Source organism: Mixophyes fleayi, chromosome 11 (assembly GCF_038048845.1).
Source record: "Mixophyes fleayi isolate aMixFle1 chromosome 11, aMixFle1.hap1, whole genome shotgun sequence".
NCBI classification, from domain to species: Eukaryota; Metazoa; Chordata; class Amphibia; order Anura; family Limnodynastidae; genus Mixophyes; species Mixophyes fleayi.
In genome coordinates, this window is record NC_134412.1 from 73,979,241 (window position 1) to 73,993,921 (window position 14,681).

The following is a 14,681-nucleotide window of genomic DNA, read 5'->3' on the forward strand; positions in this document are numbered from 1 at the left end:
GAAAGAAACACAGTATCTGGAAATCGGCTAAACCAGCTAAACCACACAAAGGCTAAGATATATATATATATAAAAATAATAATACAAAAAATAAAAAAAAAAAAAAAAGACTTTCATAGAGCTTACCTCTCTCCATTCAGGCGCTTTCAAATAGGCATGGCAGATAATCACAATTGCCCAAAATGTGGAGCACTCCAGGCAGATCTAACACACGGTTTGTGGGACTGCCCTCACATAAAACGTTTCTGGGTCCAGATCTGGAGATACTCATTTGCCCATTTAGTGAATTATATCCCACTCTCCCCAGAGTGGGCAATATTTGGAATTTTGCCAACAGAAATCAAGGTAACAAAGGGGTGTAGAAAACTCTTACTAGCAATATCGGCGGCAGCAAGGAAGAGTGTTCTGCAGGTCTGGACGCAGAAAGAACCACCTACACTATCACTATTTCGACAAAAACTTTACCATGTCTTCCGCTTGGATTGGATTGAAACAACTTTACAAAAATAAAGTTGAATTCTTTTTTAATACCTGGGAAAGCCTGATAGGTCTTTTACCGCAAGCATTGCGCACACAAGTTTGGAAAAGTTTTCATAACACAGAATGGTATGAGTTACGTATGTGTGCTGGGGATCCGCCGATTGAACAAATGTCCTCTGAGTAGCTGGTTTTGATAGGGAGCGGAGGGTGCTGGCCTGTGTCCTTGGGCTCATCGTTATATTTACCTGTTCCTAAAACATCCACAATCTATAAAAGTTTCTAATCCTAGTCATTGGAACATAAGGATGGTTGATTAATTATATCATTATATCTCTATGTTTATAAACACTTTGTATGTTTATTGTAATTAATGTGCTTATTGTCATTGTCAATCTCAGAAATAAAAATGTTAAAAAAATAAATAAAAAAAATGACTTATTCGAACGATGCTTTCGTGCTTCAGTGTATCACTTTCCTCAGAAAAACAGAAGTGTACAAGTCACATAGAAACAAATGCTTTAGATGTGTGGTTCCTGTTTATGGAAACGTCTACAATGTTGTCAGCTGAGCTTAGCCGGACAGCGATGAAAACACAATAGTTTCATCTCAATTTTTATTTGATGTTTCCTATCCTTTGAAGGCATTGCAAGCGCTCAGATTTTTTTTAAAAAAAAAATATCTAAAAAGTGCATATCTCTTTTAGAAATGTGTAAAGCTTCTATGAAAAGGTTGAGTTTTATGCTTAAAAGTAATAAAAGGCAAAATATCTGTACAAAGAGAGGGTTGATTGTACTACCTCCAGACAGGTAAAAATGATCAAGGAGCTGAGGGTTCCAGCTAATACAAACCTCACAGGAAAAGGACAGTATCACTCAGCATTAGCAATTACATTGGCCAAATTGGCTAGGAGACAACTTTAGCAACTCTGATCCAATGAGAGTAGCCATTAGCTACTGGACCCTTACTTTTACCACACATACTTGTTGTTGGTACATAAACGTATTAGAATGCTCAAATGTATCTAGAGTGCTCAATGTTCCCTTCACTCCAGGTGATCACTGAATCCTTTCTCCCCTGTAGCCAATAGCGGAAGAGAGTGGGTGCAAAGACCCTTCAGCACCAACCTATCAGACCCTTCAGCACCAAACTAGCAGAACTGTGATTGGTCTCCTCTTGGGGAAAGGATGAAGTGCAGCAGAGGTGGTGCTGAGTGCGTCAGAACAGCCGACATCCCCACAGTGATGCAAATTAGCAGGAGGGGGGCTGGTGGCTAAAGTTTCTTTTTCAACATATCCTTTAATAAAGAAAACAGCGCTGCTTGTTAGGATTTAATGCAACACTAAAGCCAAATCATAAAAAAATAAACATACATAAAACACCACCAATGGAAGTTCTCAATGGCATTGCCTGGTGATTCACAGCTTGCATTAGGTAGTTAAATTCTCCCGATTGTTTTTAATAGACTCAACAGCGAGTGTTTACAGGAAACGAAGAACAGCTGTTTCCACTCTGTAAGCACTAACTTTCAACTCAAGTCACCAGGGGCACAAGAGGGAGATCTGTAGAGGAGCAATGAGTAGACAATCACAACTTAACTCGCTAATGCAAGAGATAGGACTAATGTGACGCTTTGTCATTGCTGCTTCGGGGGCGTGGGTTTCACACCCACCAGTGTGCTGTCTGTGTGGAGTTCATATATATTCTCCCCCAATCCACATGGGTATGCACTAGGTGCTCTAGTTTCCTCCCACAGTCCAAAAGCATAAAGGTAGGGTAACTAAAAGTTTACCATCATCATCTATTTATTTATATAGCGCCACTAATTCCACAGAGAACTCACTCACATCAGTCCCTGCCCCATTGGAACTTACAGTCTAAATCCCCTAATATACACACAGACAGAATGAGAGATTAAGGGCAATTTAATAGCAGCCAATTAACCTATCAGTTTGTTTTTTGGAGTGTGGGATTAAACCGGAACACCCGGAGGAAACCCACGCAAACATGGGGAGGACATACAAACTCCACACAGATGAGGCCATGGTTGGGAATCGAGCTCATGACCCCAGTGCTGTGAGGCAGAAGTGCTAACCACTGAGCCACCGTGTTGTCCAAAGTTAATTGGGTGTGTGTTAATTTGTATGTCTGTGGTAGAGAAGATAGACTGTAATCTTCACTGGGACAGGGACTGATGAATAAATTATCTCTGTACATCTCTGCTCATAATAATGTCAGTGTTCCGTTTCATATATGTTGTTTTAATTGTTTGGCTTTAGAATTCCTAACTAGAACAAACAAAGAGGTGTTCAGGAATGGGGTCAATGGTAAAAGCTGCCTTTACTTATGGATGTCAGCAAGTACAAATGAAAACAAAACTTATTCATCAGATGTCATGCAGAGAGAGCTTTTATCCAACAAAAACAAACAGATTAATTCTACTGATGTGCCTCACCTTCCACGCAGCGGCATCCAGACTGCAAAACCCAGGCGTACATGTCCACCCGGGACTGAGACATGAGCTGATCACCCATCAAATAGGTATTGTGAGAGGATGCAATGAAATAGTTGCTGAGAGGCAAGGTCATGTCTTCATTCACTTGATAGTGTTCGGGATTGAAGATATCTCCTGCTGGGCTGCGCATGTAGTTGGTGAAACCTAATAGCAATGAATCAAACCATGTATGACGTTCAATATCTGTCAACAACACGCTTTCAATTCCAAAAGGATCCTCCCTATGATTTATGGAGAAACTTTTCACAAATGACAAAGTGATGAATTTGCTTTTGGAAATGTATTCTCTGTGATAACTTTATAACCTTGCTTTACACCGGTCAATAACCTTGTCACGTCACTTTGTACATTGATGCTAGAGTTATTACACTGAAAAGTGATTAATCTGGTGGATCCAAACAAGCAGAAACAAATTCACTTGCATTATCCTGTAATCGTATCATCATCATGTACACAGAAGTGACGGAAATGACCGTATTGGGCCACACAACTGTATTTGCTTGTACATTCGTGTATGACATGCGTGATGTGACTGTAATTGTGGAACAGACAAGGCACATGTTAGAAGAACGCATGGAGTCATACAACATTCCCACTACATTAGGTTGGTGGTGATAGTACTGCGAGACTTGGTGCATTTATTAGGGCCAAAATGTGTTGCAAGATGCGCTATTTGTCAGACATAAATGTTCCATTGTGGTTGCACAATACCAATAATACAAAATATCACAAAGGCCAACTGAGTGCATTTTCGGGTAGATTCAATGAGCAACATTGATCTTTAGAGCAATGCTACCCGCACAATAATATTTAATAAGATTTTTGCTTGCGGCCCATAGAGGCTTCGGACAAAAATCAGTGGAGAAATTACCGTAGTAACGGTAACAATGCGCAGCCATTACCGTAGTAACGGTAACAACGCGCAGCCATTACCGTAGTAACGGTAACAACGCGCAGCCATTACCGTAGTAACGGTAACAACGCGCAGCCATTACCGTAGTAACGGTAACAACGCGCAGCCATTACCGTAGTAACGGTAACAACGCGCAGCCATTAACGTAGTAACGGTAATAACGCGCAGCCATTACCGTAGTAACTGTAATAATGCGCAACCATTAACGTAGTAACATTAATAATATGCGGGCCGCGTTGTTCTAAAGAACAATGCAGTTAATTGAATCTACCTCTTGGTGTAAAAAAAACAAAACAAAAAAACTAAACATGTATTTTAGGCTACGAACACACTGGTGTGTTTAAGGTTCATATTTAACACAATTACATGCATGTTAACCGATTCAAAAATAAAAATCACTGTACTAAATGAACCAGTACATATTTGTATTATGTTTGTCTAACTTGCATTGTGCTACAGTGTGTTTTTTTTAATGCTTCTTGTTCCATTTCAGAGCGTCAACACAGATGAAAACTTACATTCATCTCAATGGGAGCGCAGTGTAAATGCTACGAGATAAGAAGAGTGTATGTATGCATTCGCCACAGGTATTGGGCTTTAACAAGAAAACTTCCTGTTTTAACACAGACACATGTTTAAAAAAAACACAGATTGAACACAATTTTAAATACATGAATATAAATGCATATAAAACTCAAATTAAATGCATACCAATATGCAACCCCATCTATATGGGTGTTTATGTGCGATTAAGAATGCACTGCAAACACCAGTGTGTACGTAGCCTTAGTTATTTTAAAATTGTAAGGTTCTTAAATTTTATTTTACAAATCCATGTAGATCAATCATTTGATAAATTAACATCTACTAATTATAACATTACTTATGTGCTGGAGAAAAAAATCCAATTCTACCCTACTAAGGATATCTGAAACCTAGAGATAGGAATCAATGCCCCTTATTACATGACATTCGTCATGCTAATAGGTTGGGTTATCGGTTATACACCATACTGCTGTAAAGGACGTGTTTACATACTAAACATGATAAAGAGAGTAGTGATGTCACATGAAAAGAGTGAGGTGAAATCAATATTAGGAAACTGTAATAAGCCCTGCATTATAACACATCTCCCATAGTACATAACATAAACATTAGCAGTTGCCCAGGAAACTATATATACCCCTTGGGAATATTATCAACCTAAAACTTAGTGACTTCATGTGATCACAGGTCTACATTGCTATCTACTACCCATGATATATTCAATGGGACATGCAGATGAAACAGCTTTTGGTTTACAATTCCATTTCAATTTCCCATTGAAATGGATGTAGCCTATGTCATGTTTCATCATTCGGTGATACGGAAGAAAGTGGAACTACAGAATAATCAAAAAAGTCTGCTCCACCTGTACATTATCTCTCACTCTTTGTCCAACAGTCAGATGAACAATACATTCTGACATCATTTTGTTATCATATAGGACATGATCTATGTAACGCAGATCTCTGCAAGCTGTTGAAACAGAACTAACCGTATGCGAAGCCAGCCACCCTCCAGTGTAATGTTCCGCATATTTAAACCTGTGGCTCTACAACAGTTGTTGAACTACAAGTTCCAGCAGCCAGAGCCTCAACAGGGCATGCTGGGACTTGTAATTCCACAAGAACTGTAGACAGAACGTATTTATGATCAATCAGACATCTCCATCTGATGGTATTTAATTTGTGGTCAACCACACACGTTGGCTTTCTTACAATGTGATACATAATGATTGGATGTTAACGTGAACGGCCAGCTTAAGCCTGTGTTAAACAATACAAGTATTACGTGCAACACATACGGAGACTTGTAATTTATAGTACATTGTTTTTCTATACATACCATCAATCCCCAAGACGCCTTCCTTTTTGTTTTCTGAGCAAGGTTCAAACTTAGCAACAATGTCCAGGCAATATTCTTTTGTTACATTCATCATCTGCAGAACATATAAAAGGAAAGAGATAAATCCTGATGCGGATAATCTGATTTCAGAAGCCTGTAGCTTCACCCTTTATTGGACACAGCAATCCAATTTTCTAACCTAATGCTAGAGGGCCTGGTAATCGCCCAATAGGATTCCTAGGACTGTCACTCAGAGTCAAGTTCAATAGCAGGGGACAGTCATTACCGCTCATTGATAGTTGCTGATCAGGGGTGATGAAGTGCTGAGCCTAATTTTGCTCTGGGAGATCATATTGTTTTGATGGTATTAAGCCTGCGAGATACCAGTGTGAACAGCACTCCAGTGGGATTGTCAGAAAGGGGCTTGCAAAGTGGGATTAAAGGATCCATTTATCTTATTTAGCTTATAACGTGAGGAAGGAAAAACTGTCCGACCTTTAAAACTCCCGAAACTGAGAAAAAAATAATAATATATAGATATAATATTTTGGAAAGCACTTAGTTTTATTTCTGCAATCATTTATGCCTGAAACTTAAATAAAGTTGCTTTCAAAACATTTCATTCATACTCTGTGGTTCGGTCATAGCCATTTTAAACGGTTAGGAATTTATATCGATTGTGGATAAACAGACATGAAAATGTATTTATCCTACATCCAAGAAAAGCCCAAGACCTTAAATTTAGAGATCACTGCAACTGCAAGTCCATTAAACACCAGCTATTTCTTCCCAGAACCTCATTAAAATTCCACTGATTGCATTTTATTGCCGGTATAAATGGTGAAGTAATGCAATAATTTCCTATTAAAGTTAAGGACAGTTGTAAGTCTAGAACATGAATATTTGAGTTTATGCAGAATGCACCGGTCTCTTGGAGCATTTTAGTGTTATTCGATTGCCTTGTGTTTTGCAGAGTGGAGATAAGAATTGAAATGCCAGGCTTTCTGCCTGACAGTGGGGCGTACAGAGCTGAAGATCAATGAATAATACAAGCCCAACATCTGCACTTATGGTCAATGTAATGACATCAGTTTCCACTACGTGTGTGTAATTTAAAAGAGCATCAAAGGAAATAAACATCTCTATACTGAAAGCAAAAAGCTCAGAGTAAAAATCATAATTCACAATTATTTAATGTTTTTTATACACTGGCAGAAATTAAAATTTGCGAACTTGAACAATTTTACTTTTTCATTCCTGACATTGCTCCTTGTTGGCTTTTATATAAAAGACATAGGGCTAGATTTACTAAGCTGCGGGTTTGAAAAAGTGGGGATGTTGCCTATAGCAACCAATCAGATTCTAGCTATCATTTTGTAGAAGGTACTAAATAAATGAAAGCTAGAATCTGATTGGTTGCTATAGGCAACATCCCCACTTTTTCAAACCCGCAGCTTAGTAAATCTAGCCCATAATGTAATATTCCCTAGATCAGTCTTAGACAAGTGTGGCAACTACAACTGCTAGAATTATATAGAATAGCAGAAAAAAAGTTGGACATGTGCAATTGTACCCCTGTACTTGCAACAAGCTGGGATTTGTAGTTCCACCACATCCAGCGCCAAAGGTTGCATACCTTGACCTTATACTACGGGGAATAACTTTTACATCATGTTGGTAGATGTGTTTTGCTGGCAAGGAGGTTTTGATGACTATTTTTTGTGCCCCTTTACTTGACTGACCGATCCATCAAGCTGGGGCAAAACTTTTGACTTTAGTATATTAGCCCCTAGGGATTAGGACAGTTGTAGTCACAGACACTATGGGGCGAAATTTAATTGGCTGCGTTACCGTAAAAAGTAACGCCTTCTGCACACTATTACCGATATTACGGTAATAGTGCGCATAATTACTGTTTATACGGCAATTTCAACGCCGGCTTTTTGTTAGCTGCTGTCTGAGCCGCGAGCAAAAATCTGTGTTAAAATTACAGCATTAACGGTAATCAGTTTACCGCGGCGGTATTCTGGGGGGGAATTGAATTCCTCTTTTTAAATGGAAGGCTAACGAGTGCTGCTTTGGTACACTCCTTGGGACTTTGAAGTGGCTTCATATCCTTATAATATACCTTTATAATACTCAATTTATTCTAAAGAGGTCCGAGGTGATGACATTACTAAGTACCCTTTATAGACATATTAAAGAGGAAAACTAGGGGCACAGTTAAGATCCTATGGTCCCTAGTGTAGATAATAATCATTTGGAAATCGAGACCGGTTCGTGGAGACCCAAATTCATTAAGAACCAAAACAGGGGTGTGATCCCTATAAGTTAAAAAAGAGGGGGTTGGGCATCACTTTTTAATAATATTTTTTTAAAAAAAGTGGAATTAGCCATTAAAATTGATATAGTCATTGGACATCTCTGAGGTACCAAATATTCATGAGACGCTGGTTTCCAGTGATCCGATAGGCCGCAATCTCATGAACCTTGCATCAGCTGACAATATGGCTCCCTCCACTTTGTGTAGGTTGCAAATGTACTTCATACAATCTGGGATTCTCAAACAAGGAAAATGTCCTGATTGTGACCTGCACAGAGAACCAGTAATGGCACATTCATGTGTGACATTTTAGAACTACATTAAAGTGGTTCCATAAATATTAATGTGAATACGAACATATTTTGCAGGACGACACAAGTAGTGTGTTTGTGTCAGGTACACATATATTATTTTTTTTTCCTTAAATCTAATTACAAACTATATCACTAAATACTAAATCAAATTCTGAACCTTATTTTACATATTAAAATTCAGGGGGAGGGTCGCAAATAATGTAACATATCTCCAATTTTACCTGGTAGCTATAAATCTGTGCACCTCTCAAGAGAAATCCTACAGATTTTGTTGAACCCAAATATTGGGCCTGATTCATTAAGGATCTTAACTTAAGAAACTTCTTATTTCAGTCTCCTGGAAAAAAATATGTTACAATTCAAGAGGTGCAAATTAGTATTCTGTTTTGCACATAAGTTAAATACTGGCTGTTTTTTTCATGTAGCACACAAATATCAACTTTAAATTTCAGTGTACTGTATAAATAAGCTATCAAGTATTTGTGTGCTACATGGAAAAACAGTCAGTATTTAACTTATGTGCAAAACAGAATACTAATTTGCACCCCTTGCATTTTAACATGGTTTTGTCCAGGAGACTGAAATAAGAAGTTTCTCAAGTTAAGATCCTTAATGAATCAGGCCCATTGTTAGTAACCCTTAGGGAAGAATTAAGTTCCGTGCAGTGTGCCGCAGAGTGTCTCTGGAACGGGCGTGAAGAGAGGTATTGAGGGGTGCAGGAACATCAGTGATGTTTGGGTAACGAAGTACCTAGTAATATACGCAGCCAGACATTGCCACCACCCTTAGCATTTGACAGATTCACTGAACAAATTCAGGCTTCCCTAGTTTGTATGCAAGACCATGTTATTAATTTTCAAGACACCATGAATATCTAAATTCAAGCACAATATTCTGCAATTATGTTGCAACCAATTTGTTTTGTACAAAAAAAAAAAAAAGTTTGCAATTTGCTCCCTTCCCCAATATCATTATGTTAAGATTGACATGCTTCAATTACTTTGATTAAAGCAGCATTTCCTGTGGTGATCTCTCAAATCCCAAAGCCAATCATCTACAGTGTCATCTCTCATGGTGTTCTTCCTCACGTTTCAACAGATTTCCCTGATGATGAATGGGCGACCAACTGAATTCTGAAAATTCTATTTCATTTGCATGGTGCGTTTTATGGTGGGTACTTTGTGTGTGTGAAATTCAGGCTGTCCAATCACTTTTGAGATTCCCTGCAGTTAAGCATTGCGCTATTCTTAGTCGATACAGTTTGTTTTTCCTCTTTTGTATTTTTTAATTACATTGTAATGTCATAATTCAAGCACTTTAATTTGATTTTTAACTACTTAAATTGGCAATTCTACTACACGCAGCGTGTATTCTATAAACCATGTTGTTGCTAAACAGAATGGATAATAATACGCTGACCTCTACATTGTTTAATAAAAATAGAAGCATCTTTATGTGAAAATAGAAATATAAAACGTTGACAATATAAGAATTTAATTCCTTTTTTGGTCTCTAAGAATTGTAGTTTGAAACAAAAAAAATGATATATATAATTAGTTCTAAAATATATATATATATATATATATATATATATATATATATATATAATTTTAACATAAGGGATGAGGTTTATTTTTGCTGGTGTCTAACAGACATTTCAAGGATAAACTGTGCCATGATTAAATGTAATGTTTGAGAAATAACTTTATAGAAGACAGTGCCCCTCCAGAGATGTTTTAATCAAGTCATAGAAAAAGCATTTTGCTACTTTTCAAACCCCCCCCCGTCCGGCACGCTCCCTCTATTCAGCCCTCCGCTCCAGCCGCAGAACCTTGTGCCAGAATAATAATACATTAATATTATTATTATTCTCATCATTTATTTGTTGGGCTCCACAAGGTTTCCGCAGCGCCGTACATAGTACAAACAGTAGACCATACAGGATTAAACAGTACAGAACAATAAACACAAAGTACCAATGCTTCAGAAAGTCCGGGACAGATAAATGGAGTAAGGACGGATCAGAAGGGAAGAATATAATAAAAGGTATGGAGACAGGAGGGAAGAAGTGCCCTGCTCAAACGAGCTTACATCCTAAGGGAGGGTGGACGAAACAGACACGAGAGGTAGCGGTGGTGCCAGGGGAGAGAGGGAAGAGCGAGCAGAGTAGATGAGGGGTTATGTGGATGGTTGGTAGGCTTTGAGGAACAGGTGAGTTTTAAGTGCTCGTTTGAAGGCGCTCAGAACCCCCCCCCCCCCCCCCCCGACATTTCTCCGTTCGCCCCTGGCCTATGTAGGATTGAGGAACGGAGTGAAAACAGAAGGGCAGAGGCAAAACAATATGAACGATGCAAAGTGGGGAGGAGCAGGGGCAAAGCACTGTAGACAATGAAGAGTAGAGGAGAATAAAATAACAATGCAAACAATGAAAACAATGTGTGGAGGGGAACAATAAAATAAAGTTGGGATGAATAAGTGAATCTATAAAATAAATAAATAAATTCAAAAATCGGTGGTAAGTTGAGATGAAACACAAAAAGCAATGATGGGGCTATGGAGAGCCCTTACCAGGAGAGATGGGAGGAGAACTCCGGAACGGAGGAGTCCAGGAGGATTTAGGTAGTCACTGAAGCCGAAGTAGGTAGTCACTCGGAGCCGGAGTAAAATAAGGGGTCTGGCGATCCGGAGGTAGGTGCAGGAGCTGGAATGGTCCGAGGGGTCAAGCGATCCATGGGGATCAGAGTTACAGAGGGTCAAGCCAAACAGTTCAGTTCAGAGTTCGGAGTTCGGACCCGGCGAGAGCAGGTGGGCCCAATGGGTCCGGAGTCCAGGTGAGTTCGGTGGGACAAGGTGGAGGGACCAGGGGGTAAGGAGTCAAGGTGAGGCCAGTATGATAAGGCAGCGGCACAAGGAGTGGCAGGGGAAAGAGAGGGCCTGTGTGGACCAAGGAAACTGGTGCAAGGGGCACAAGGTAGAGGGTGTTAAATGTACATGAGCCCTGTAGCTTTCTTAGCCCATAGGTCCGTGTTGTTATGCTACAAACATATTTTCAGGGCAGGGGGCACATGAGGCAGACCAGAATGGAGGTTAGACACTGGGGACCCTGAGGCAGACCAGAATGGAGGTTAGACACTGGGGACCCTGAGGCAGCTAAGATGGAGGCAGTGCGGTGGGGCCTCGGAGACCACGAGGGAGTGGACACAGGGGCACCATGTGGAGAGGCAGCAGGCCGGACGGGACACCAGGGGTTAAGTAGAAAAGCCACAGTAAGCAGGGGGAGCAGGCAGATATTGCGGCCTGTGGTATGGTGTGGTGGCGGGAAGCAGGGGATGCCTAGGAAGAGACAGCAGGCTCACCCTCAGTCGGAGACCACGGGAGACCACAGGAGACGGCGGGAGACCACAGCAGTCGGAGCGGTGGGAGACCACAGCAGTCGGAGCGGCGGGAGACCACAGCAGTCGGAGCGGCGGGAGACCACAGCAGTCGGAGCTGCAGGAGTCATAGAGAGGATCAGCTGGAGGAGAACAGCAGCGTCGTTCTGGAGGAGATGGAGCAGAGCAGCCACAGGAACCACAGGAGCAGCAGCCGGAAGACTGGAGACGACAGCAGCCTAGATCCACAGGACAGCGGGAGCAGCGGTCATGGAGGTCCACACGGCAGGCGATGAACAGACGAGCAGAGCAGGAAGAGGAGCAGCGAGAGTCAGCAGCGTGGCGGCAGGAGGACCAGCATCAGGTAGGAGCACAAGGAGGCCGGAGAGTGAGGCCGAAGCCGCGGCCTGGCGTAGAGACAGCTGCAGAGGATCAGTGGGAAGTACCCCAAGGGAGGGAGGCAGAGTTCACCGGCCATTAGTGGTAGAGCACGGTGGTAGAGGAGGCAGACATCTCCGTGTTGGAATGCAGGGCCCAGAGGGGTTCCAAGCTGGGCTCCTACGGAGAGCAGGAAGGACACGTCTGGTTACCGGTACGCTTTCTACATTGTACAACAGAAGGCGCATGGCCCTTTAAGAGCTCTGATCCTGTGATCATGTGTTCTGTCCTGAGACCCGCCCTGCTCATCAGCTCAGCTATTTAAACCTGCTTGGTACACAGACCTGTGCCAGAGTATTGAGCTCTAAAACTTTACTCCAGCGTTCCTGTGCACATTGCAACTGGTTCTTGTGTATTCTGACCTGGACTGTTCCTGACCGCTCTTCCGCCTCCTCTCTTCTGGTACTGTGTGTTCTTGATTGTTACATTATGCAGTCCGTTGTGTACCAGTCCCGACTACGTTGACCAGTCTCTTTGCACTTTGATACCAGTTCGTCTTGGCTGTAGACAGGGCAGGGGGCCGCGACCTGACCCACGAACTTACCTGCAGCAAAGGCCAAACCTCCTTTCGGGAGTCCCTGGCGAAAACCGGTGGTTCGTTAGACTACTATCTGGAGCTATTACCAAGAAATTCTCTGCAAGCCGGGGGAGGAGGAGTCTCATTACCGCTGAACTCCTGCATTATTGGAGGTGGTTAACATCATAATGCACACAGAGCTGTGCTGAACTTCATCGCCACTCCCCTCCAAACCTGTAGGTGACATAATTGGCTTATATGGCTATTACCTTCTCCGGATTTATTTATGGTTGATAAATACATACATTCAAGTTTCCGGGATTTGGTGGTTAGTTTGGTCCCTGGACATTATCTACACCAGGCCTGTCCAACCTGCGGCCCTCCAGATGTTGTGAAACTACAAGTCCCAGCATGCCCTTCCAGCTATCAACAGGTTGTCTACTGGCAAAGCATGCTGGGGCTTGTAGTTTCGCAACACCTGGAGGGCCGCAGGTTGGACAGGCCTGATCTACACCATCGCAATACCTTTCAGCACAGTGTTGGCTATCTATGGGAACACTACATTTGAGGCTAATAACAAGTGTGCTCAGCTCCATTACTAAACATGGACTTTCTATTTCACTTTATTGATATTTAACAGTTTGTACTTTATGTCCAGAGCTCATTGGGAATATGGCATTTTAAGTGTTTTATACAATTTACAGATTTGTATGTGAATAAATGTTTTTTTATTGCTGCAGTTTATCCACCTGATTATATTGATTGGTACACTACACACTGCTGCATATTTCTTTTCTTTGTAAGGTTCCATTTTTGGGGCTAGCAGACCCCTTGCATATCAGTGTGAGAGTGTACTAGCCTATCAGGCGCCTGAGGGTTTATTTGTTGTTGTCGTTAGACTATGCGTCTCTGTTACTGCCGGCACTAATCCAGGTTGGCGCAAGTGAATCCACTATATCTGCTAGAACTGTGACATTGATTAGGGGTGCAATCATACATATGTTATTTGTGCTATTTACAGGTTAACAAATGCATTAAAAGCGTATTAAAAATTGGTCAAAATAAAAAGGCAATGGTATTTTAAAACCCAAACTACTGTTGGGTTTTAAAATGTTAACACTTTATTTAAAATTTTAGAACGAGGCATAATCTTGGGCAGTGTGCGCTACCAGTACCAATCGATTGCACTGGTAAAGGGGCATAGCAAAAAAAAGTGTTAAAACGACTGTAAAGCACGTTGGTCTTTATGCATTTTCCCAGCTGAAATGTATGAACGAGCTCTACGTGAAGCATTCGGCGGTGACAACAAATACGTGTCTGATGTTAAGTGTTGCTGAAGTCAGGTTAATTATCTGACAAGTGCTGATGTATATTAAGGGCGAACTCCAGTCGCAGATATTTCCTGATAATTAACTGTAATAAAGTTTGAAAAAAAGAAGAGGCATATTGTATGTCCGTTGGAATTAAACATTCATCCATAAAAAGCCAGCGGATGCAGAGAAAGGCAGGAGAAAAAAAAAGCCAAAACTTGTGTGTCATCTGTAAACACAGAGACAATACTTTCAACACCAACTTATATTTCATTCATCGACACATTTAACAGCAGTGGTCACAACGGGGCCATAGTTAGTTCTGTAGGAGCCCCAGGCAAGGGACTTCTGGCTGCCGCGAAGATGTAATTGTTAAAATGAAGGTCCGAAACACACTGCACTGTACTGCCTGCAGTTAATGCTGTCCAGCTCTGTCAGAAGGCAGTCCTTAAATTAAGAAGGGGACCTGGACTATTTCCTGTGCAGAAAACTGTGGCGGGGTATGGTGGCACACAGCTTCTCATCACCCACAACGCCACTACCCTAGAAGTATCAAAAAGAACACGCTAATTGCACGCTCTAAACATTTTTATTCTAACAAATTAATTACAATAAT

At 41.2% G+C, this 14,681-nt stretch overlaps 1 protein-coding gene across 1 annotated transcript in view; it reads right to left on the reverse strand.

The window, feature by feature from the left end:
* Positions 1–14,681, reverse strand: part of LOC142106635 (1-phosphatidylinositol 4,5-bisphosphate phosphodiesterase eta-2-like) — a 116,595-nt gene that overhangs the window by 86,931 nt on the left and 14,983 nt on the right. The window contains exons 3-4 of the mRNA XM_075189630.1: positions 5,793–5,886; positions 2,933–3,136 (exon numbers count right to left, since the gene is read on the reverse strand). Coding sequence (XP_075045731.1) covers positions 2,933–3,136; positions 5,793–5,886 — 298 coding nt within the window. The remainder of the gene's footprint in view (positions 1–2,932; positions 3,137–5,792; positions 5,887–14,681) is intronic.